The 24,003-nt window shown below is 41.9% G+C and overlaps 1 protein-coding gene across 3 annotated transcripts; it reads right to left on the minus strand.

Annotated features, from left to right (window-relative positions):
- Positions 1–174: 174 nt before the first annotated feature.
- On the minus strand, positions 175–19,395 carry LOC124148640 (flavin-containing monooxygenase 5-like). 3 transcript variants are annotated; one of them, XM_046519840.2, is made up of 8 exons: positions 19,204–19,395; positions 17,408–17,471; positions 14,930–15,052; positions 4,606–5,061; positions 4,069–4,124; positions 2,000–2,396; positions 1,574–1,812; positions 175–1,336 (listed from the first exon to the last, which is right to left on the minus strand). In XM_046519840.2, the coding sequence occupies exons 3-8, from the start codon at positions 15,045–15,047 to the stop codon at positions 1,019–1,021; spliced, it is 1,584 nt and encodes a 527-aa protein (XP_046375796.2). In that variant the 5' UTR covers positions 15,048–15,052; positions 17,408–17,471; positions 19,204–19,395; the 3' UTR covers positions 175–1,018. The 3 variants fall into 3 exon arrangements, with proteins under 3 accessions (XP_046375796.2, XP_046375797.2, XP_048250029.1); XM_046519841.2 differs by lacking the exon at positions 19,204–19,395 and having other exon boundaries at positions 17,408–17,483; XM_048394072.1 differs by lacking the exons at positions 17,408–17,471; positions 19,204–19,395 and adding an exon at positions 5,947–6,014 and having other exon boundaries at positions 14,930–15,057.
- Between the last annotated feature and the right edge of the window lie 4,608 nt (positions 19,396–24,003).

Raw genomic sequence — 24,003 nt, forward strand, 5'->3', positions numbered from 1 at the left:
TGATGACAAATTGTATCTCAAGTTATCATCTCCATCGCTGGTCCATGCAAATCTGAAAGATTCAAGTGATCAGGTGGTCAGGCTGGAAGACTTGGTTGATGCAGAGTCGATTATTGACAGACTGCTGCCATATTGCTAAGTACGGCATTAAACAAAAAACAAGTTAACACATTGAACGATTCATTAATAATTGGATCACTTTTATCCTGTCCAGATGCATCAACGTATGTCAATCCATTGTGAGAGGAAGATGTGGCGACTCAATGTCAAACCTACATCATTTATCAAATAACTCAGATGAACATAATATATTATAATACACGCTAGTGCCTTAATCCCCCATAAAAGCGAAATCCCCACATATGCGTCTGATCCACATCCCCCATTCACAACCTGGACGTTATGATATCGAAAAGATATGCAAATATCTAAGAAGCATTTACCAAATCTATTTATAGTTGAATCTACAGAAAATCCTTCCATGCTAAAACTATCCAACAAAGTATCCCACATGTTGTCATTATAACCTCCAAGTATTTAAGGATGCTGTCCTAATAAGGTAGTGATATGTGCTTCGACATAAAGATGGCATGAATAACAAATTATCTTACAGCTATCTGACAGATAATTGTACCACATTTAAGATTGGTGGCTATACACACATGCATATAACATTTCTTTCTTTACTAGCTAGTAACGGGATGCAGGACACACTATCCTTACAAATGGCCTCCATTCTGAAACAGACAGCTTAACCCCCATTCTGTCACAAGCAGGTAATTGGCCGATGTAAAGTTCATACACATATCGAGCTATCACCTGATATAAGGAACTGTGAGTTAATATTTATAAAGGTAGCTCAACGAAGGTTCGTCGTTTTGTCTGTAAGCCAAACTTTGTCAGGTTACCATCAAATGGAGCGCAAATATTCAGTACTATCTGGAATAAATGTTTTAAATTCTTGTTGTACTTTGTCATGATGTTTAGCATCTGACAGTGATGATTAAAAGGAATACGTTCAGCCATTGTACATCGTAGTCAGCAAGACAGCGAGGACAGACACAATAATGAATCTTGGCATGAAGCTGGAACCCTCATGGTCCGGTCCCTGGACATGCCTCACTTGCTTGGCATAGTGACCATGTTCTAGTGCATGGTCGATGGCATCCCTAGCACCACGCCACGGATGAGGCCCCCACATACGGTGGTAATAGGGGAAGGCAGGCCCATAGTAGTACAGGTAGGCGAGTCGGGGTCCGGCCTTGATCAGATCCCACCAGGACGGTGCAACACCCAGGTCCGCTGCCAGTTCATCCCAAGAGATAATAGTTGGCATCTGGAAGGTAGAATATATGTTTTACTGTACAATTATTTCAATGTTTCAGGTTAAAAAAACAGCCAGGTGTAAAAAAATCAAATCTTTCAATTGGCAAAGCCATGGTAAGGTGCGTAGTGAGCAGTGAAAATTTGGGGAACATATTTTGTACTATCTTAATTACTCACGATAAGATTATTTTAAAACTGTTTCAGGGACTTTTTTGTCTGGCTAATGTGACGTCAATATAATACCAACCAGATATTTGTAGCGTCCAAATCTCTGAAGAACAAATGAATTTGTCTTTTCCACATCATCCGCCATGACTTCAAGAGAAGGCAGTCTGTGATAGCCAGCAAATACTCTGGCAGCGAGACGACCTTGCAGCTCAGTTAATGGTGGAAAGGAACCAGTGGTGTCAACACAGCCTACCAGCGACAATGTGTGATGGTGCCATAATGGGAACATCATCTTGTACAGATTCAGCTTGCCATTATCTGCAGATAGGAGTGTAACATAGTAGTAGCTTGTAACATTTGCACAAAATATCGTCAGGTATTAACAGATTGAAACATTGTATCGACATATTAAGGTTTTCTATTAAAACCACTTTCCAGACTTTGTATCTGTAATTACGCGCAAGTAGTAAAATATATGATTTACATAGCATATTATCGTTCTTACCCCCTTTATACGATTCCTCGTGATCAAGGAAGTCAACTAACAGCTGATATCCGGTTGCAAATAAAATGGCATCCAAGTTCTTGAGGATAGTGCCATCGTCAAATTCAGCTTCATGGGGTCCAAGACGAGTGAGTGTTTTGACAACTTTAATCCTTCCATTCATGATATTGTACTGGACTTTATCGTTCACCATTCTTCTGCTTCTTGAAGGCGGAGAAGACGGGCATATTCCGCCAAGAACATGATCAAGTCGGTCGTTGCACATGTTTGCCACCACCTTTGAAAACTTTGAAGCATTCCACAAGTTGGACCTCTTGAGAAGAACTAAATCGTATGGCATCCCGTTTTTCACAATCGATGGTACCATCCACATACCTTCTCCTACACTGTAATACACCTACATGAAGATTAAAAAAGAGGTACAGATTAAATATCCTGTAATATGGAGAGCTGAGTTCCATTTTCAAATAAGTAATGACCAAATACAGACGTCTTTTCAGACAGGACAAAAGACGTCGACTCATTCTAAGATTTTTCGTGTTGGATGCTCATTGTTGCGAAAACGTATCCTATGGACAAAACATAGAGGTAGGAATTGGTGTAATTGTTTTGCAAATTTCGATGATTCTCTGTGGAGAGAGCACGATCGAATGTCCAGAGCCATATTCGATCGTCTTTGTCCTCCAAATATTCAAAAGGAATCAAACGTCCAGTCATTGTGAAGACTTTCAGAACAAATGGAATTTTCTAACTGTGTTGGGGGCGGTCGAGTAGCCTAGTGGTTAAAGCGTTCGCTCGTCACGCCTAAGTCCCGGGTTCGATTGCCCAATTTTGGTGTCCCCCGCCATGATATTGCTGGAATATTGCTAAAAGTGGCGTAAAACTATATTCACTCACTCCCTAACTCTGTTGGGGCAATAGATGCGGCTCATGTCCCAATGATTGTGCCACAGCATTATCACTCTGATTGTGAACAGAAAAGGATGGCATTCAATTATACTCCAGCCTGTGTGTCATTACAAATATATTTTTGACAGATATCTAGTTGCTTTACGGGCTGCTGCAGACAGTGAACATGTTCTCCCACAATCCCACAAGTGGAATGTACCAGTTGGTATCCCTGATAGCGAAGTCGATATGCCTATTGTGATGATCAGTGATCAAAGCTATCTGATGTATTCTTGGCTCTGAAACCCCACAGCAACAGAAAATCATCATAATTGTCTGCTTAGGACGGACTTTACAGCTGTTGCGTGGATATATAACTCTGGCCAAATGCTAAGAAGGCACATGTTTGGATCATCTGACCATAAATTTCCCCTTTGCCACTTTGGTTTCAGTGACATTTTGGTGCTGTCAGTCAAGGATAAATGTTTGCATAGAAATAGGGCTTTGGATCTAGAACCGGGTAAATCGTAATTGTGTGATGATAAGTCGTCATCATAACGTGTTATTGTTATTTGGTTATCAGCATCGTCATATTGTCAGCAGCATCATTTCCACTGCAAGATGCAGTGTTATCGTGGAAGGTTTCCACATCCGGTCCATCATCATCTTCTTCCTGGTAATGTTGCACGTGTTGGTCATCATCTCCAATAAATAAGCATTCAGCTCAGTATTAAACTTGCATAGTTCCCAAGACTGGCCACTAGTTATACGTTTATCGCTGCACTCAATCTTGGTATGTTCTTTGCATTGAATAGCCGTTTTATCCTAGCCCTTGCATTTCATTCATTTGCTGACTTTATCATAAACAGCAGTGTCTTCTTTGGGCAGACTGTCCAGCTGTGTGTGGACATGAAACTCTGACCAAATTCCAAGTAGACACATGGTTGCATCGCCAGACCACGGTTTCCATCTTTACTGCTTTGCTTTTGGTGGCATATTGCTGTGATTCAGGGACAGTATTACAACTGGCAACTCAAGTATACTTTTAGATATTCGGGAATTATACATGTAGACTGACCATTACAAAGTGGTGAAATGATAACATATTTGACCTTGACAACTTACGGAACCCTATTTTCACATGCGGATAACTAACTACATTACGTTTGAATGCAACATACCTGATGTGCGAAGCGAGCAGACTCGGCAGCCAAATCTCCAGAGGAATTTGAGTTTCCTGAATATATAAAACATACATTAAGACAGAATAACTATTTTCAAAGGTTTCGAAAACTGTAACCATAATGTGCTTCCCTTCAAAGGTCTTGAGTGATCACATTTTTGTGAACCAATCTACATTTCTATCATAATGAATTACAGTAACGCGTAAAAGAGCTTGGAACAACTCTGTTTATGTGTGAGAGTGAATGTAACCTGATAAGATTGCTCTAGCTTTAGGCATGCTGTGCTGGGGGCACCACTGAATCACCTAGAATGGACATTGTCGCATTGTCACTTTGTTGCCTTTAGAAAAAGAAGCAAAATTGGTCAACATGTCACATTCCTGCATTGTCATGCTTTGTTAATTTTAAAACTTTTTGCTCGTTTTTGTAAAGGGTGACAGTGGGACAGTATCCCTTCTAAGATTCCATAGATGGGGATATTTCAATTGACCCATAGATTGATCATGCTCTACAATTGCAACACACATTCCTCACCAACAACAAGTACGTTCATGCCCTTGTATCTCGCAGCATCTTTGAACTTCATGGAGTGCTCAATGCTTCCTCTGAAAGTATCCATTCCTTCAACGTCAGGGAATCGAGGCTTCTTGTAGAAACCTGAGCAGATCATGACAAAATCAAAGATATCCCTTTGAGTCTTCTGGGGTTCCTCCGTTTCTACCTCCCATCTTCCGGTAACGTTGTAGTCAGATGACTTCCTGATGTTGATGACTTTGGTGTTGAGGTGGATGTGTTTGCCGAGTCCAAAATTCTCACAGTAGCTCTTGAGGTAGTCGTGGACCATACTGCACGTCAGAAATGGCGGAAAGTGGGAAGGGATGGGGAAGTCACTGAAGCTGAACATCTCCTTGCTGATATTTGTTGTCAGATTGTCAAAGGCTCTTGCGCCCTGACCTTCCCTGTATTCCTCCGTGTAGTGCCAAACACCTCCTAAACAATTCAATGCGTTTATAAACGTTTTCTATTTAGGAGACACACATTATATATACTTCTTAGTATGTCATATATGCGGGTGTCATTGAGAATTCTGTGTGCAGCATCAGACAGAGGTTCAAATGCTCATCAAATACTAAAAAACATCCTCATATCTGAAAATGTTAAAACATGATACACTTTTAATATATACTTAAGCGTGCAAGCGTGAAGTTGGGAACAAAACACTTGATATTTCTCTGTAGTGAACAGAACACTTTGATGGAACTGTTTTCTTACAAGAGATACCTCCCCGCAAATTGTCTTCCCTGTATCGCCAAATAATGACAGATGGTCAATAATAGAGTTAATATGGCTTCTTGCCATTCGTTATTCTGTTGAAAATGATTCGTTATAAACTATCAATTTCTCATGTTTATAACATTTTCTATTTTGGAGAAACTTATTATACACCTGTCAGATGTGCATGTGTCTGGCGTTAGTCAGAGGTTCAAATGAGTTTACCTTTTTCGCTCATCAAATACTCAATAACATCCAAATATCTGAAAATGTTAAAACATAATGTTTATCGCCAGTGTAAAATACACTTTTATTATAAACAATGAACATAAGCGTGAAACACTTACTTTTCTGAAGTTGTGAAAAGTGATATTTTCACTGCGATGAACATAACACTTGATATTTCACTGCAATGAACATAACGCTTTGACATTTAACTCCTAAATCGAGACTTCGTTTCGCAAAGCGCATATGTATTTACTTGACCAGCGTGTATTCTTTCACGTCCAACAACGGTCTCGTAGATTTAATGTGTATTTTGGTTGAAGTTGATTTCATATTTAATCATATCTATATATATATATGACAAATAATTTTATTAACCTTAAAATATCTTGTTTAGATTGCCTCCCTTGATCAGGTATGGTAAGGCAGGTGTGAAACAGGCTTTCCTGAAAAAAACCACATAAAGACGTTCTTTCCGGGTATGCTTTACGCTTATTGCATCATCATTGTGCTGTGTTAAAACTGTTTGCACATATGTGATATTTGTGCGACTCTTGCCTCAACAATTTCAACACACCTGTAGTGTAATCAACGGAGGTCAAAGGGTAGCCCATGCATCCCGTGAACTTTTTTCGAAACTTCTGACTTTGCACAGAACTGTATTAAAAAAGTATGGTTCCGAAAAAGGCTGAAATAACAGAATCACAATGTACAGTTTCTCTCAGAGGAGCACCAGTAACTGTAACAGTTGAAGCGCCGTAATATATCATAAAATACTTTGAGTCAACTGCACGCTTACCTCCCTTGGTTTGTTTTCATCCACCATCTACTGATGTAACAATGATATTTTTAGCACTGTTATTCTTCAGGGCGAGGAAGTATACGGGAAAGGTTAGTTTTATAGCATGTATGTCGACATGTTTGTTTATTTGAAATTTCAAGCCACGCAGTTACCGAAACGACACATACAAATCATGTGCTTGAAATGGTGATGCTATTCTTTTCCAGCAATAAGAGTTACTTCAAAATCGTCTTTATGCAATTAATTGATGCATCTGACCTTTTCTTGTCATAAGCTGAAATTTTAAAACCATTCATATATAATCCGATGTCCTTTTTTCCTCAAGGACTAATTTTATGATTTGCACGGTGTATACGAAAGAAGAACTGCACTCCGGACATCGTAAATAACAGCATTATATATAAATATGTTCTGAATATGCTTATTGAACAACGACAACATCTCAAGTTATTGTGTTTGGATGCTCATGTTCACTGGAAATATTTGGAATAGTTATATTCCGTATTCCCAGTCCCCCGTGTTTTTCTTAATCAGTGCACCGCCAATAGCCACGTGTGAAACGTTTGGTTGCAAAGTCAAAGCAAAATAGTGATAGTGTATCGGCGAATTTGCATCAAGGCTGTAGTATTTTTTAACCGTTTAATGGAATTCAATGTACAGCCGCAGCTCTGGTCGCTATCATATATTTTGTGTCCCGGGCCTCAAATCTATTTGCGTCTGTACCGTGTTCCACTGACCTCGATAATCTGTTGCATGAATGCACAGCTCACTACGGTCTATGAGGGGTATTTAGGTCAGCTCCCAGCAGCCACTGCCTCAAGCGATATTGTCGACAAAACAGATCAGTTTTATGGCCCCGTCACAGATGCCCCAAATATTGAAGCAGGGGAAACAAATTTCCTGCAATCATTTCAACAAGCAATATTGATATCCAAGTCACTTTTGGTAACTTTTAATTATGTCTCCATTGCAATATTTACGGATTTTGATTCATTTGACTCTCATCAGCGGAATGGTTTGGGTCAGATTGATCCGAATGGACAAGCAGTGTTACTTCTGCTTAGTAGAATGGATGAATTGTTATGTTTCATCTTAACAGTATATAAATCATCATCACATGAACTCACACCAGTCATTGTTACAAGTAAACCACATTCCACAACAGTTACTGACACTGGACAAAAAACAGTACATAGAAAAAAACAAGTAACTCATCAAGATCATATTTACTATTCTTTGAAGGAAAGAAATACAAAAAGGAAACTGACCAAAAAACGTAAAACAAGAGACGAGGAATCTCTGCTATTGATTTGTTCTGGTACTGAAATTTCTCCAACTTCGTGATCATATTTGAGTAAATGCATCTGTGGTTGTGACAAAAAGACCTCATCTAGTATGACCTTTTTGCCATATGGAGTCCTTATTATTTCCATTTTCGTTATTATAACCAAATGCTTCATTTTGCATTTTGTAAAAAATAATCATTTATTTGAGTATGTATTGTTGACAGATTGATACTGTTTCCACATGTTTACATTTGTGCCAGAAATTGCTTCCATTTCCTTCGATCTACTTTTTTTAATAAAGACCCAGGTTCAGCAACCCGGAGCCATGCTTGCCGTAAGAGGCGACGGACAGGATTGGGTAGTCAGGCTCGCTGGTTTGGTTGATGCATGACATCATATTCCAATTGCGTAGTTCGATGCTCTTGATGTCAATCACTGGATTGTCTGGTCCAGACTCGATTATTTACAGTCCACCGTCAAATAGCTTGAATAATGCTGATTGGGCGTTAAACAAGTTAACTGTTTTAAATAGACCTACCCTACCTACCCTACTTTTCAGCGCTGTCTTATTTGTGGTTAATAATATTATGCTTCTTCGTGCCTTTCAGTAACATCATAATTATGCGTTTGTGAGGCATCACATATGGCGGGCAACTTTGATGATCTGCATCAATGTTTTCTTGTTTGTAATGTGAAGGTTTACAAATGTATCTATGTATTGTGGTCGTGACTACATAATGCGATTTGCGGACATTCACGATAATTCTTTTTTCGTCGGAGTTTCCCCCCAAACTTTTCTGCTCAATGGGTGATTATTCAGGTATTTATTTTACTTTTATCTCTCTCTCCTCTTTTCTCTCTCTATCCCTTACGTGTATATTTTAGTCTTTCTATCCTCAATCTCCTAAAGCAAGGACTGGTCGGTTAGGAGTCAGTATACGTTGTCTGAGTGGGGTATTCATGTTAAACTGGTGCATGGTATCTCAGTGGGCTAGCACTATAAATCGCCATTAGTCCGGACTAGTACAAGCAGCCACACAAACACACACACGTTCATGCACGTCGCTATATAAGTGCAATAATCTTGGACGCGACGTTAAACCCCACCCCACCTCACCTTTTAAATTTATCAATCAATGCAGCATTGACAATCAAACTAGAAACTTTCAGTATAAAATATTACATCGCATTATAACAACACAATTATTTTTATACAAAATAGGAATATCTACAGACTTTAAATGTTACTTCTGCAATGAAGAATATGAGACGTTGGAGCATATCTTCTATGAATGTCATAATGTTAGAAATTTGATTAATCAGTTTCAAACTTGGTAAGAAACACAAATAAATCCTAGTGTCGAAGTTACAGAACTGTCTTTTCTACTTGGAGAACCTGGCCAGAGCTTTCTACGTAATCACTTCATAATAATATACATATAGTAAAATACATATATGTAAGGAAACTAACTTAAGTATGGTTCAGCTGCAGAAAATGATGAAACAAATTTATAACATTGAAAACTTCATACATGGGTGCGTTAACGCCAAAAATAAATGGTCTGGTATTGCTGCGTATTTAGTAACAGAACAATACCACCATCTTCTATGTCTATGTGCCCCTTTCCTATCCACTTTTTCACCTATCTTACCTATCTTATCTTATCCTTTTTATACTGTATAATATCGCCTACTTCTATTTCAAATGGTTGAAAATATCCAACCAGCCCCTGGGCACATGTGGATGTAGCGGCTACCTGTTTATCCTGGCTATTTATTTGCAAATAAAAAAAATTGCCTCAAATATTTTTGTTACTTTGATTTAATTTTTTTAAGATTTTGCAAACTGTTTAAGACGCAATTGCAAGGGGTTGTGAAAAGTCTTTGTGTGATAGGTAGACCACAGAAAGTGTCTCGTGAGATATAAATTTTCTCTCATCTCGTGACGGAGGAAAGGAGATGTTTTTAAAACCATAAAGCACGAATACACAATGCTACGATTTGCTAAAATACAACGTCTACAGCAGGGAACATTCGTGACTTGCCACGGGCCGGTCGTGCACATAAGACATCAAGTCAACAAGACAACCATATTCGGTTGGTGCATCTACGGAATTGATACCAAACTGCCACATTAACAGCTCGAATGATTCCTGTTTTCAGACCGGTTAGTGACAGAACCGTACACAACCGGTTGAGGGAGCACAACATCCGGCCCCAAAGTCCAGCTACACGCCCAGTTATTCACAAAGAGTCCAGCTACACGCCCAGTTATTCACAAAGAGTCCAGTTATACGCCCAGTTATTCACAAAGAGTCCAGCTACACGCCCAGTTATTCACAAAGAGTCCAGCTACACGCCCAGTTATTCACAAAGAGTCCAGCTACACGCCCAGTTATTCACAAAGAGTCCAGCTACACGCCCAGTTATTCACAAAGAGTCCAGCTACACGCCCAGTTATTCATAAAAGAGTCCAGCTACACGCCTAGTTATTCAAAAAGAGTCCAGTTATACGCCCAGTTATTCACAAAGAGTCCAGCTACACGCCCAGTTATTCACAAAGAGTCCAGTTATACGCCCAGTTATTCACAAAGAGTCCAGCTACACGCCCAGTTATTCACAAAGAGTCCAGCTACACGCCCAGTTATTCACAAAGAGTCCAGCTACACGCCCACTTTATTCACAAAGAGTCCAGCTACACGCCCAGTTATTCACAAAGAGTCCAGTTATACGCCCAGTTATTCACAAAGAGTCCAGCTACACGCCCAGTTATTCATAAAAGAGTCCAGCTACACGCCCAGTTATTCACAAAGAGTCCAGTTATACGCCCAGTTATTCACAAAGAGTCCAGCTACACGCCCAGTTATTCACAAAGAGTCCAGCTACACGCCCACTTTATTCACAAAGAGTCCAGCTACACGCCCAGTTATTCACAAAGAGTCCAGCTACACGCCCACTTTATTAACAAAGAGTCCAGCTACACGCCCAGTTATTCACAAAGAGTCCAGTTATACGCCCAGTTATTCATAAAAGAGTCCAGCTACACGCCCAGTTATTCACAAAGAGTCCAGTTATACGCCCAGTTATTCACAAAGAGTCCAGTTATACGCCCAGTTATTCACAAAGAGTCCAGCTACACGCCCAGTTATTCACAAAGAGTCCAGCTACACGCCCAGTTATTCACAAAGAGTCCAGCTACACGCCCACTTTATTCACAAAGAGTCCAGCTACACGCCCAGTTATTCACAAAGAGTCCAGTTATACGCCCAGTTATTCACAAAGAGTCCAGCTACACGCCCAGTTATTCACAAAGAGTCCAGTTATACGCCCAGTTATTCACAAAGAGTCCAGCTACACGCCCAGTTATTCACAAAGAGTCCAGCTACACGCCCACTTTATTCACAAAGAGTCCAGCTACACGCCCAGTTATTCACAAAGAGTCCAGCTACACGCCCACTTTATTAACAAAGAGTCCAGCTACACGCCCAGTTATTCACAAAGAGTCCAGTTATACGCCCAGTTATTCATAAAAGAGTCCAGTTACGCGCCCAGTTATTCACAAAGAGTCCAGTTATACGCCCAGTTATTCACAAAGAGTCCAGTTATACGCCCAGTTATTCACAAAGAGTCCAGCTACACGCCCAGTTATTCACAAAGAGTCCAGTTATACGCCCAGTTATTCACAAAGAGTCCAGCTACACGCCCACTTTATTCACAAAGAGTCCAGCTACACGCCCAGTTATTCACAAAGAGTCCAGTTATACGCCCAGTTATTCAAAGAGTCCAGCTACACGCCCAGTTATTCACAAAGAGTCCAGTTATACGCCCAGTTATTCACAAAGAGTCCAGCTACACGCCCAGTTATTCACAAAGAGTCCAGCTACACGCCCAGTTATTCACAAAGAGTCCAGCTACACGCCCACTTTATTCACAAAGAGTCCAGCTACACGCCCAGTTATTCACAAAGAGTCCATTTATACGCCCAGTTATTCACAAAGAGTCCAGCTACACGCCCAGTTATTGACAAAGAGTCCAGTTATACGCCCAGTTATTCACAAAGAGTCCAGCTACACGCCCAGTTATTCACAAAGAGTCCAGTTATACGCCCAGTTATTCACAAAGAGTCCAGCTACACGCCCAGTTATTCACAAAGAGTCCAGCTACACGCCCAGTTATTCACAAAGAGTCCAGCTACACGCCCACTTTATTCACAAAGAGTCCAGCTATACGCCCAGTTATTCACAAAGAGTCCATTTATACGCCCAGTTATTCACAAAGAGTCCAGCTACACGCCCAGTTATTCACAAAGAGTCCAGTTATACGCCCAGTTATTCAAAGAGTACAGCTACACGCCCAGTTATTCACAAAGAGTCCAGTTATACGCCCAGTTATTCACAAAGAGTCCAGCTACACGCCCAGTTATTCACAAAGAGTCCAGCTACACGCCCAGTTATTCACAAAGAGTCCAGCTACACGCCCACTTTATTCACAAAGAGTCCAGCTACACGCCCAGTTATTCACAAAGAGTCCAGTTATACGCCCAGTTATTCACAAAGAGTCCAGCTACACGCCCAGTTATTCATAAAAGAGTCCAGCTACACGCCCAGTTATTCACAAAGAGTCCAGTTATACGCCCAGTTATTCACAAAGAGTCCAGCTACACGCCCAGTTATTCACAAAGAGTCCAGTTATACGCCCAGTTATTCACAAAGAGTCCAGCTACACGCCCACTTTATTCACAAAGAGTCCAGCTACACGCCCAGTTATTCACAAAGAGTCCAGTTATACGCCCAGTTATTCAAAGAGTCCAGCTACACGCCCAGTTATTCACAAAGAGTCCAGTTATACGCCCAGTTATTCACAAAGAGTCCAGCTACACGCCCAGTTATTCACAAAGAGTCCAGCTACACGCCCAGTTATTCACAAAGAGTCCAGCTACACGCCCACTTTATTCACAAAGAGTCCAGCTACACGCCCAGTTATTCACAAAGAGTCCATTTATACGCCCAGTTATTCACAAAGAGTCCAGCTACACGCCCAGTTATTGACAAAGAGTCCAGTTATACGCCCAGTTATTCACAAAGAGTCCAGCTACACGCCCAGTTATTCACAAAGAGTCCAGTTATACGCCCAGTTATTCACAAAGAGTCCAGCTACACGCCCAGTTATTCACAAAGAGTCCAGCTACACGCCCAGTTATTCACAAAGAGTCCAGCTACACGCCCACTTTATTCACAAAGAGTCCAGCTACACGCCCAGTTATTCACAAAGAGTCCATTTATACGCCCAGTTATTCACAAAGAGTCCAGCTACACGCCCAGTTATTCACAAAGAGTCCAGTTATACGCCCAGTTATTCAAAGAGTACAGCTACACGCCCAGTTATTCACAAAGAGTCCAGTTATACGCCCAGTTATTCACAAAGAGTCCAGCTACACGCCCAGTTATTCACAAAGAGTCCAGCTACACGCCCAGTTATTCACAAAGAGTCCAGCTACACGCCCACTTTATTCACAAAGAGTCCAGCTACACGCCCAGTTATTCACAAAGAGTCCAGTTATACGCCCAGTTATTCACAAAGAGTCCAGCTACACGCCCAGTTATTCATAAAAGAGTCCAGCTACACGCCCAGTTATTCACAAAGAGTCCAGTTATACGCCCAGTTATTCACAAAGAGTCCAGCTACACGCCCAGTTATTCACAAAGAGTCCAGTTATACGCCCAGTTATTCACAAAGAGTCCAGCTACACGCCCAGTTATTCACAAAGAGTCCAGTTATACGCCCAGTTATTCACAAAGAGTCCAGCTACACGCCCAGTTATTCACAAACAGTCCAGCTACACGCCCAGTTACTCACAAAGAGTCCAGCTACACGCCCACTTTATTCACAAAGAGTCCAGCTACACGCCCAGTTATTCACAAAGAGTCCATTTATACGCCCAGTTATTCACAAAGAGTCCAGCTACACGCCCAGGTATTCACAAAGAGTCCAGTTATACGCCCAGTTATTCACAAAGAGTCCAGCTACACGCCCAGTTATTCACAAAGAGTCCAGCTACACGCCCAGTTATTCACAAAGAGTCCAGCTACACGCCCACTTTATTCACAAAGAGTCCAGCTACACGCCCAGTTATTCACAAAGAGTCCATTTATACGCCCAGTTATTCACAAAGGGTCCAGCTACACGCCCAGTTATTCACAAAGAGTCCAGTTATACGCCCAGTTATTCACAAAGAGTCCAGCTACACGCCCAGTTATTCACAAAGAGTCCAGTTATACGCCCAGTTATTCACAAAGAGTCCAGCTACACGCCCAGTTATTCACAAAGAGTCCAGCTACACGCCCAGTTATTCACAAAGAGTCCAGCTACACGCCCACTTTATTCACAAAGAGTCCAGCTACACGCCCAGTTATTCACAAAGAGTCCAGTTATACGCCCAGTTATTCACAAAGAGTCCAGCTACACGCCCAGTTATTCACAAAGAGTCCAGTTATACGCCCAGTTATTCACAAAGAGTCCAGCTACACGCCCAGTTATTCACAAAGAGTCCAGTTACACGCCCAGTTATTCACAAAGAGTCCAGGTTCACCTGAACAGCTCTGATGGCCGTGCAAGGATCTACAGGCGTCCAGGATAACGTTTTAGTTCGTTAGTGTGAAGATGGATGTGCAATGGCTTGGGGTGGCATTACAATTCATGGACTAGAGGCATACGGTAATGATCATCCAACGCTCAACAATCTGGTCACATTCTGGTGTCTTATATCCACCGCCGCTGCTTCGTATGTGTTAACGCAAATGGTGATCTCGCCCGATATTGATATTGTTAACTTCTTTAAGTGGCATTTATATTACAAGTTGGTATGTTGAACAAGGGCGATAGTTCTCTGGATATACAACTTCTTTATCACAATGAATGTTACGTTTCGGTGTAGATGCTAACTTGCTCAATAACGGTGTCATCCATAGAACAATCTCACTTGTTGACATTGTTGATTGAGTTGTTACACCACCCCCTCTTTCAGGGCGTTCTGTCTCCTACTACCAGGTATTTGTTATCATAAAACATTGATCAGACGAATAACATAACATTCACAACACTTCACATGAAGCACAGTTACCTTTTTCCGCCAGTATATTTTGAATGTTTTCGGCTTCAAAGTGAGGGTTGAAGACATATATGTCCCTGTGTCATCCAGGGGGTTAAAACAAACTTGAACCCACATTCCCATATCCACACTTGAATCCACATTCACATACTTGCACCAACTTACCAAGGTTGTCATATTGTTCGAAACACACAGGCTCCAAACCTTCTTCCAAACATGACTTGATGGCTGACAAACCAGAAATGCCTGCCCCAACAATGGCGACTCTCTTCTTTGCGTCCATGTTTACTGTGAAAGGTAAATTTCAAGAACATATTTGTCGAGTATACACATACGTTTAACTTCTGTGGGCGTTGAATTAAGAGAGAAAAATAAAAAGAATCAACTTATATTCACAGGTTCTAGGCGTTATGAAATGTGATTGATCTTTAATCGTTCAGGAAACACTGATGCCAAAGTATTTACACATTGATATATTTTAGCTTGTGTTTAGCCCAAACCTAGCAATTTTGAAATATAAGCATCCCAGGTTATTCCTTTTTTCTTACATATCATCTAGCAATCATGAAATTATACACCGTGATGGTAATTTCAATTCAAATTGGGGATGCCTTATATTGTCACGTTACTCGACTGTTGATATATCTACGATAGTTTGTATGTTAAAAGTAACTCTGTGTCTCAACCAACGATACTCACAGGTTATACAAACCTCCCACCACTGATCGTGAAAATTGAAACAAGTTGAAGTTATGCACAGGAAAAGCACATCTCCTCTCTGATATGATATTTTATTCAAAGCATTTTCCAAAACGTACGTAGATAATCAAGTCTTTGAAAGGCATTTAGTGAGTGAGTGAGTGAGTGAGTGAGTGAGTGAGTATGGTTTTACGCCGCTTTTAGCAATATTCCAGCAATATCACGACGGGGGACACCAGAAATGGGCTTCACACATTGTACCCATGTCGGGAAACGAACCCGGGTCTTCGGCGTGACGAACGAACGCTTTAACCACTAGGCTACCCGACCGCCCCGAAGGACATTTAGAAGCGATACACATAAGGAACAGAATTTATGGATGTCAACTCCTTTGTTATGAGGAACACAACGTTTCGGAGTATATACTTACTCCTTCATCAGTTGAATGAATGCTTTTAGGCAGATAGCATATATATGTACATGTAAGAACAACAAAAGTAATAAGATAAAAGGTGGAAACTTAACAAAGGAAGCCAGCAGATAATTGGCGCTAATGGGTGATTAGCAATAGACAATGGAAGCCAACACTTTACAGTAATTAGTGCTGATAGATATGGACAACTTGAAGCCAGTAATTAAATTATTAATGATTAACAATGGGCAAAGGGGAGGGCCGGGGGTAATCAGCACTGATAAAAGGTAAAAGAATAGAAATAGCAATTGGCAAATGGAAGACAGCTACATAATTAGGCCCGACAAAGATCAAAGCAATACGTCCCAAGCACTGGGCAGATAGGTTCCCTTATCACGGTCTCCTGATGTCAATGGCTTCTTGTAGTTTTCTTTATGTGTTAGTTTGGCTGGATGGTCGTGCATATTGTACAATACCATCCGAACATTACGATTTAACCTCGATGATCCGGTGTATCATAACTTCATTCTATTAGGATAAATGCCCTGGGCCCATTCATCACCACATCCCCTCGTGTCGTTCCCTTAACATGTCTATATCAATTAATTTCACGAGTGTCTAAAATGCACCTTCACACAAGGCGAGACACTCCATACAGCGCCGCCTGCCTTGTATCACAATATCTAAGGTAAAATCGCAGATCAAGCAAAAAAACTTCTTTTCTACCCTGAATAACTTTGAAAGTGTGTTTCCATGCATGACTGACAATATGTGGGTTAACTTGACATACACAATATTGAAACACAGCATAACCGATGGTTATATTCATACATTCCACAGTTTTTTCCCCATAATAACTGCAACTATACAAACAAGGTATTTCCCTACACCACATTTCCGCATGATATTTGGTAAATACTGTTATATTCAGGTTGATCTGGCTTTCACAACACTGAAACAAATAACACCACAACCACCATGACACCTTACCCTTGACCTATGACCGCAACACACTACGTGGAAAATTTGACCTATAATCCCCGTGAAGTACGATGTGATGTGATCAAAACTAGAGATAAACTGACATGATAATGCACATAAACATTCGGTAACACAATGCCAGATTAATGAACATTTATCTGTTAACATCACATATCTAGAACAACATATGGCGACAGAACCTTCCGAAAAGCAGGTGCAACTCTATGGAATGCACTGCCCATTGATGTCAGGGGATCTGAAGATGTCAACACCTTTAGATCAAAACTCAAGACCATCCTCTTCAAAAGAGTATACGACTGAGCGCTCTTGAGCAGGCAGTATGTCTGGATAAGTAGCGCTATATGAATGCGTAATTTGAATTGAATTTGAATCTATCTAGGTCACAGTCACTCGCTGTATGATAACGTGTAATGTATATCGTAACTGTAACGCTCAACTAACGTTCAACATCTCAAATAGCTCGGGACAGGGACCAAGAACATAGCTGTGTTATCAACATAAGTAACTACTATGAACTTAAGAACACTCACCAGGTTGTGCTGATGTCACCGTGTTGACGGGAAGAGTGAACAATATCCTCGGGGATCGTCAAAACTGAGATTACACCCGAAAGATGAAAAGACAAACATATAGCATATATATGTACATGTAAGAACAACAAAAGTAATAAGATAAAAGGTGGAAACTTAACAAAGGAAGCCAACAGGTAATTGGCGCTGATGGGTGATTAGCAATAGACAATGGAAGCCAACACTTTACAGTCATTAGCGCTGATAGTTATGGACAACTTGAAGTCTACGCAGGGAACAGCTAAGCTTAAATTTCTGGGCCGCGTCCCAATCAAACCCTCTAATCCAAAACTTAATAAACCAAAACATCAGCCCCCAAAACCAAGCTCTAGCTCGTAAACACCCCTTACTTACCCCAATAGCCCAAAGAATAACAAACTACCTAAATGAACACCAAATTAAAAATCTTAAACAAAACTGCAAACAATCAAATATCTTCACCCCTAAACTTAAAATACCCAAAATAGACACAACACTAGCTAGCCAAATAAATAAACAAACCGACCCAAACATAGCTAAAACTACCACACTAGCATACATACACGAACATTGGCCAAATTGGTGTCACATTTACACGGACGGATCCTCAGATCCGACCTCCAAACACACAGGTTTCGGAGTCCATACCACACAACCAACTAAAACCACCTAATCCTTCCGACTCCCAAACAACCAATCAATATTCACGGCAGAACTAATGGGCATGGCCTCAGCCCTCCATAATCAAGAATAAAAAAAACACAAAAAAATCCTAATACTTACCGACTCCCTAAGTGGACTGCAAGCCATCCAAAACAAAAATACCAAAAACCGACCTAAATTAATAAATCAAATACTTAAAAGCTCCAACGACCTAACTAAGGCAGGCAAACAAATAACCTTCTTGTGGATACCTGCCCACGTAGGAATATACGGTAATGAAAACGCCGATAAAGCAGCTAAACTATCCGTCAAAATCCCAGAAATAAGCTTAAACTTACCCATCTCAAAATCAGAAATTAAAAGTGTTAACAAGCAAAAAATCACAAAAAAATGGCATAACCTATATCTAAACTCAAATAGCCAAATCAAAAAAGTGCTCAGCACACCACTAACCAAACCAAAAATTCTCCATCCATCCAAAAAATCGACAGAGTAATCACTAAACTCCAAACAGGACACACCAACATAAATAACCACCTAAAAAAATTTTTTAAACACACTACAGGTAACTGCCCACACTGCAAACAACCAGAAACCCCAGAACACGCACTCATCCACTGCACACACTACCTAACACATCGAACCGCATTACAAACCACCTTCGATCTAAACAAGGCTCTAACTCTAGAAGCAATACTAAACCCACAAAATAAACTAGAAAACTTCAAGGCCTTAGGCGTATTCTTAATAAAAACGGAACTAATAAAACGCATCTAAAAACACAATAACCTACCAAATCAAAATCACATAAACAAACAAACATCCACCATACCCAGCTCCCTTAGTTCTCCTCCCCAATCCCATCGGCATCTATTCCAAATCTCAAAATTCCCAAATTCTATATAAGCACATATATATATAGCATATATAAAACCCCCCTCTTGGGTTGCACAGACCACTTTCGCCCCTTTCGGAAACACATTAAATGGCCTGGCCGGGCCCGTGTGCGAAATACGCATCAGTCGGAAAGCGCACGTTAAATCTCCAAAGTAAGTAAGTAAGAACATAGTTATCATGACAACATAACTAACGACTGTGAACTTTCGAACACTCACCAGGTAATGCTGATGTCACCGTGTTGACGGGAAGAGTGCATTCGTCATCCCTCGCCCCTTTTCGTTACCTGCAAGGAGACCTTTTGTGTACTCCGTCTTCCATGCAAAGTAAGCCACAGAAAGTGTCACGTGAGATATCATGTTTCTCTCATCGCGTGACGGATGAAAGGAGATATTTTTACTCGTGGCTACGCTTTATCAAAACCACCCAGCCTCTCCGCTCCGCTTATTCTGTGGCACAAAAACTTCTTTGCACAATTTGTGGTGACGTCATAATTCAGTGTCACATGACCCCATGTCGGGTGTTGTGCTTCTTCGGGCATATGATACAGCATGCCATGACGATGTGCTTATTGCAAGATATTTGTGACAGAACACTTTCAAGGGATATCTACATTGCGTTTTGGATGGTATCGCTTACCGGTTAGTGTTGACATTAGTTAGTTCAACACGCAGAAGTGTAAAATCTACATTATAATGGGTCGACGGGTCATTGGACAATACGACCGAATATTGTGCTGTGGCGTCATTATTTATGAAACTATCAGGATAAGGTTATTTGTGATTATAGTGTTTGGTTGGCCAGTGATTTATACAGGTGCTAGTATGCCCTGTTTAATCTTGTTGTAAGGGGCGACTAAGGGTATCGGGTGGTCAGGCCCGCTGGCTTTGTTGATGCATGTCATCGTATCCCAAATGCGTGGATCGATGCTCATGATGTCAATCACTGGATTGTCTGGTCCAGACTTGATTATTTACAGACACCGTCATACAGCTGGAATACGGCTGAGTGCGGCGTTAAACAAGAAACAAACAAACTTTACAGAACCACACACCAGCCCTGTTGTTTTCTCAAGACACATCACATTATATTGAGAAGGAAGTGATGTTTGGATCCATTGTGGCACATTTTGTGAACGACCCATTTCATGGCAAGCTGATTATTTCACCAGAGTGTTCCGACAAAGCACTGTTATTGATTTGATTCTTTTCAGTCAAATATTCAGTCAAGTCTTAATTACATTTATTTAAAGGAGGACTATCGTTTACAGTACCCAACAGCTGATGGGTTTGCAGCAATTGTCACATCTTCCCGAGGCAAGAGAGTTAACTGACTTTAAAAGTCCAGTTTCCACCCTTGCCGAACTAGGCTGGAATTCCTGGGCTCGATCGTAGCGCCACCAGTGGCTATTACGAGTTATGTCCTTTCTATGCCTCTCCTATTGACCAATCAGATTCAACCTCTCGTATCACTTGCATTTGTTTCAAACGAAACGGTGGCGCCCAGTCAAGACGATCTGATCGATAATCAAGATCTATATTGTGATAAAACGAGTCTTACATCGCGAAGTGCATCAAATCACGTGAGCACCTAGATTAAAAACATGAAAAGATATATCTGTTGACAACGAGTTAGCGGTGCAAATCCTGCAGTCGACCGAAATCTGCATGACACTCTACGAACCGGATTTCGATTTCGGTGCGCGATTTTGATTGGACTCGTTAGTCCAGCCAAACTGTAACTCCATAATTCCGACCTAGTTCGGCAAGGGTGGAAACTGGACTTTTATAGTCAGTTAACTCACTTGCCTCGGGAAGATGCAATGGTCATGGCTGGAGGACCTGGGGTTCTCATGTATAAGCGTGATTTGAGCAAACCCTTTCTATAGTTACCAGTTGATCCACATAATTACAATTCACATAGAACGGTGCCTACTACTTGAATACTGCAGTGCCCTTCGGATTAAGGAGTTGTCCCATGTGTTGTCAGAGAACAACTTCAGCAGTGACTTGCATCATGGAGCAGGACTACTTTATAGTTGTGAAAGTCTTTGATATTGGCGGTGTTGAGAAACCTGGTCTAGCTTGGAAGGCTTTTGATAGGCTGAGACATTTAATGAACTAGGCATTGTAGAATCTGAGACCAAAGCGGTGAATCCCACCACAAAAATTATATTTCTTGGCATAGTAGAAGATGGGCATTTTTGAGGTGACCCCTCAACGCTGACATAACCTTCAGGTCAACCCGAGTGATTGGTCAGGTCAACGTAAGGCATCTGAACGGCATTTGTTGGGTAGTTGAACGTTTTTGCTAAATGTGTGAAACCGGGTCGACTTCTTATGTCTAGGCTCTTGTGCACTCTTATCGGGTAGCCTAGTGGTTAAAGCGTTCGCTCGTCACGTCGAAGATCCGGGTTCGAATCCCGACATGGGGTACAACGTGTGAAGCCCATTTCTGATGTACCCCGCCGTGATATTGCTGGAATATTGCTAAAAAGCGGCGTAAAACCATACTCACGAATTCGTTCACTTGTGCACTCTTAAATCACTGAAACGGAACAATCATAGAGCGAGCACACCACAATGCTGAATTTTGAGTCCAGTCCGAGATTCGAACTCACACAGCCAGAGTGAGGCACCTAATCACCCGCACACAAATTTAGCGATCTAACCAACTCAGCCACCGAGGCTACCATAAACATGAAAGTCCGACAACTGGTAGTCTAGATCACAAGCCCCTCTGACAACTGGTAGTCTAGGTCACAAGCCCCTCTGACAACTGGTAGTCTAGATCACAAGCCCCTCTGACAACTGGTAGTCTAGATCACAAGCCCCTCTGACAACTGGTAGTCCAGATCACAAGCCCCTCTGACAACTGGTAGTCTAGGTCACAAGCCCCTCTGACAACTGGTAGTCTAGATCACAAGCCCCTCTGACAACTGGTAGTCTAGATCACAAGCCCCTCTGACAACTGGTAGTCTAGATCACAAGCCCCTCTGACAACTGGTAGTCTAGATCACAAGCCCCTCTGACAACTGGTAGTCTAGGTCACAAGCCCCTCTGACAACTGGTAGTCTAGATCACAAGCCCCTCTGACAACTGGTAGTCTAGATCACAAGCCCCTCTGACAACTGGTAGTCTAGATCACAAGCCCCTCTGACAACTGGTAGTCTAGATCACAAGCCCCTCTGACAACTGGTAGTCTAGATCACATGCCCCTCTGACAACTGGTAGTCTAGATCACAAGCCCCTCTGACAACTGGTAGTCTAGATCACAAGCCCCTCTGACAACTGGTAGTCTAGGTCACAAGCCCCTCTGACAACTGGTAGTCTAGATCACAAGCCCCTCTGACAACTGGTAGTCTAGGTCACAAGCCCCTCTGACAACTGGTAGTCTAGATCGCAAGCCCCTCTGACAACTGGTAGTCTAGGTCACAAGCCCCTCTGACAACTGGTAGTCTAGATCACAAGCCCCTCTGACAACTGGTAGTCTAGATTACATGCCCCTCTGACAACTGGTAGTCTAGATCACAAGCCCCTCTGACAACTGGTAGTCTAGGTCACAAGCCCCTCTGACAACTGGTAGTCTAGGTCACAAGCCCCTCTGACAACTGGTAGTCTAGGTCACAAGCCCCTCTTACAACTGGTAGTCTAGATCACAAGCCCCTCTGACAACTGGTAGTCTAGATCACAAGCCCCTCTGACAACTGGTAGTCTAGATCACAAGCCCCTCTGACAACTGGTAGTCTAGATCACAAGCCCCTCTGACAACTGGTAGCCTAGGTCACAAGCCCCTCTGATAACTGGTAGTCTAGATCACAAGCCCCTCTGACAACTGGTAGTCTAGATCACAAGCCCCTCTGACAACTGGTAGTCTAGATCACAAGCCCCTCTGACAACTGGTAGTCTAGATCACAAGCCCCTCTAACAACTGGTAGTCTAGATCACAAGCCCCTCTGACAACTGGTAGTCTAGATCACAAGCCCCTCTGACAACTGGTAGTCTAGATCACATGCCCCTCTGACAACTGGTGGTCTAGATCACAAGCCCCTCTAACAACTGGTAGTCTAGATCACAAGCCCCTCTGACAACTGGTGGTCTAGATCACAAGCCCCTCTGACAACTGGTAGTCTAGATCACAAGCCCCTCTGACAACTGGTAGTCTAGGTCACAAGCCCCTATGACAACTGGTAGTCTAGATCACAAGCCCCTCTAACAACTGGTAGTCTAGATCACAAGCCCCTCTGACAACTGGTGGTCTAGATCACAAGCACTTCTAACAACTGGTAGTCTAGATCACAAGCCCCTCTGACAACTGGTGGTCTAGATCACAAGCCCCTCTGACAACTGGTAGTCTAGATCACAAGCCCCTCTGACAACTGGTAGTCTAGGTCACAAGCCCCTATGACAACTGGTAGTCTAGATCACAAGCCCCTCTAACAACTGGTAGTCTAGATCACAAGCCCCTCTGACAACTGGTAGTCTAGATCACAAGCCCCTCTAACAACTGGTAGTCTAGATCACAAGCCCCTCTGACAACTGGTAGTCTAGATCACAAGCCCCTCTAACAACTGGTAGTCTAGATCACAAGCCCCTATGACAACTGGTAGTCTAGATCACAAGCCCCTCTGACAACTGGTAGTCTAGATCACAAGCCCCTCTGACAACTGGTAGTCTAGATCACAAGCCCCTCTGACAACTGGTAGTCTAGATCACAAGCCCCTATGACAACTGGTAGTCTAGATCACAAGCCCCTCTGACAACTGGTAGTCTAGATCACAAGCCCCTCTGACAACTGGTAGTCTAGATCACAAACCCCTCTGACAACTGGTAGTCTAGATCACAAGCCCCTCTGACAACTGGTAGTCTAGATCACAAGCCCCTCTGACAACTGGTAGTCTAGATCACAAGCCCCTATGACAACTGGTAGTCTAGATCACAAGCCCCTCTAACAAGTGTAAATTGGCATGGCTCCCATGGCCGAAGGCCGTGAACACACAATGCCATATCTGTGAATAT

Source organism: Haliotis rufescens, unplaced genomic scaffold (genome assembly GCF_023055435.1).
Source record: "Haliotis rufescens isolate VD_foot unplaced genomic scaffold, xgHalRufe1.0.p SCAF_13, whole genome shotgun sequence".
In the NCBI taxonomy this organism is placed as follows: Eukaryota; Metazoa; Mollusca; class Gastropoda; order Lepetellida; family Haliotidae; genus Haliotis; species Haliotis rufescens.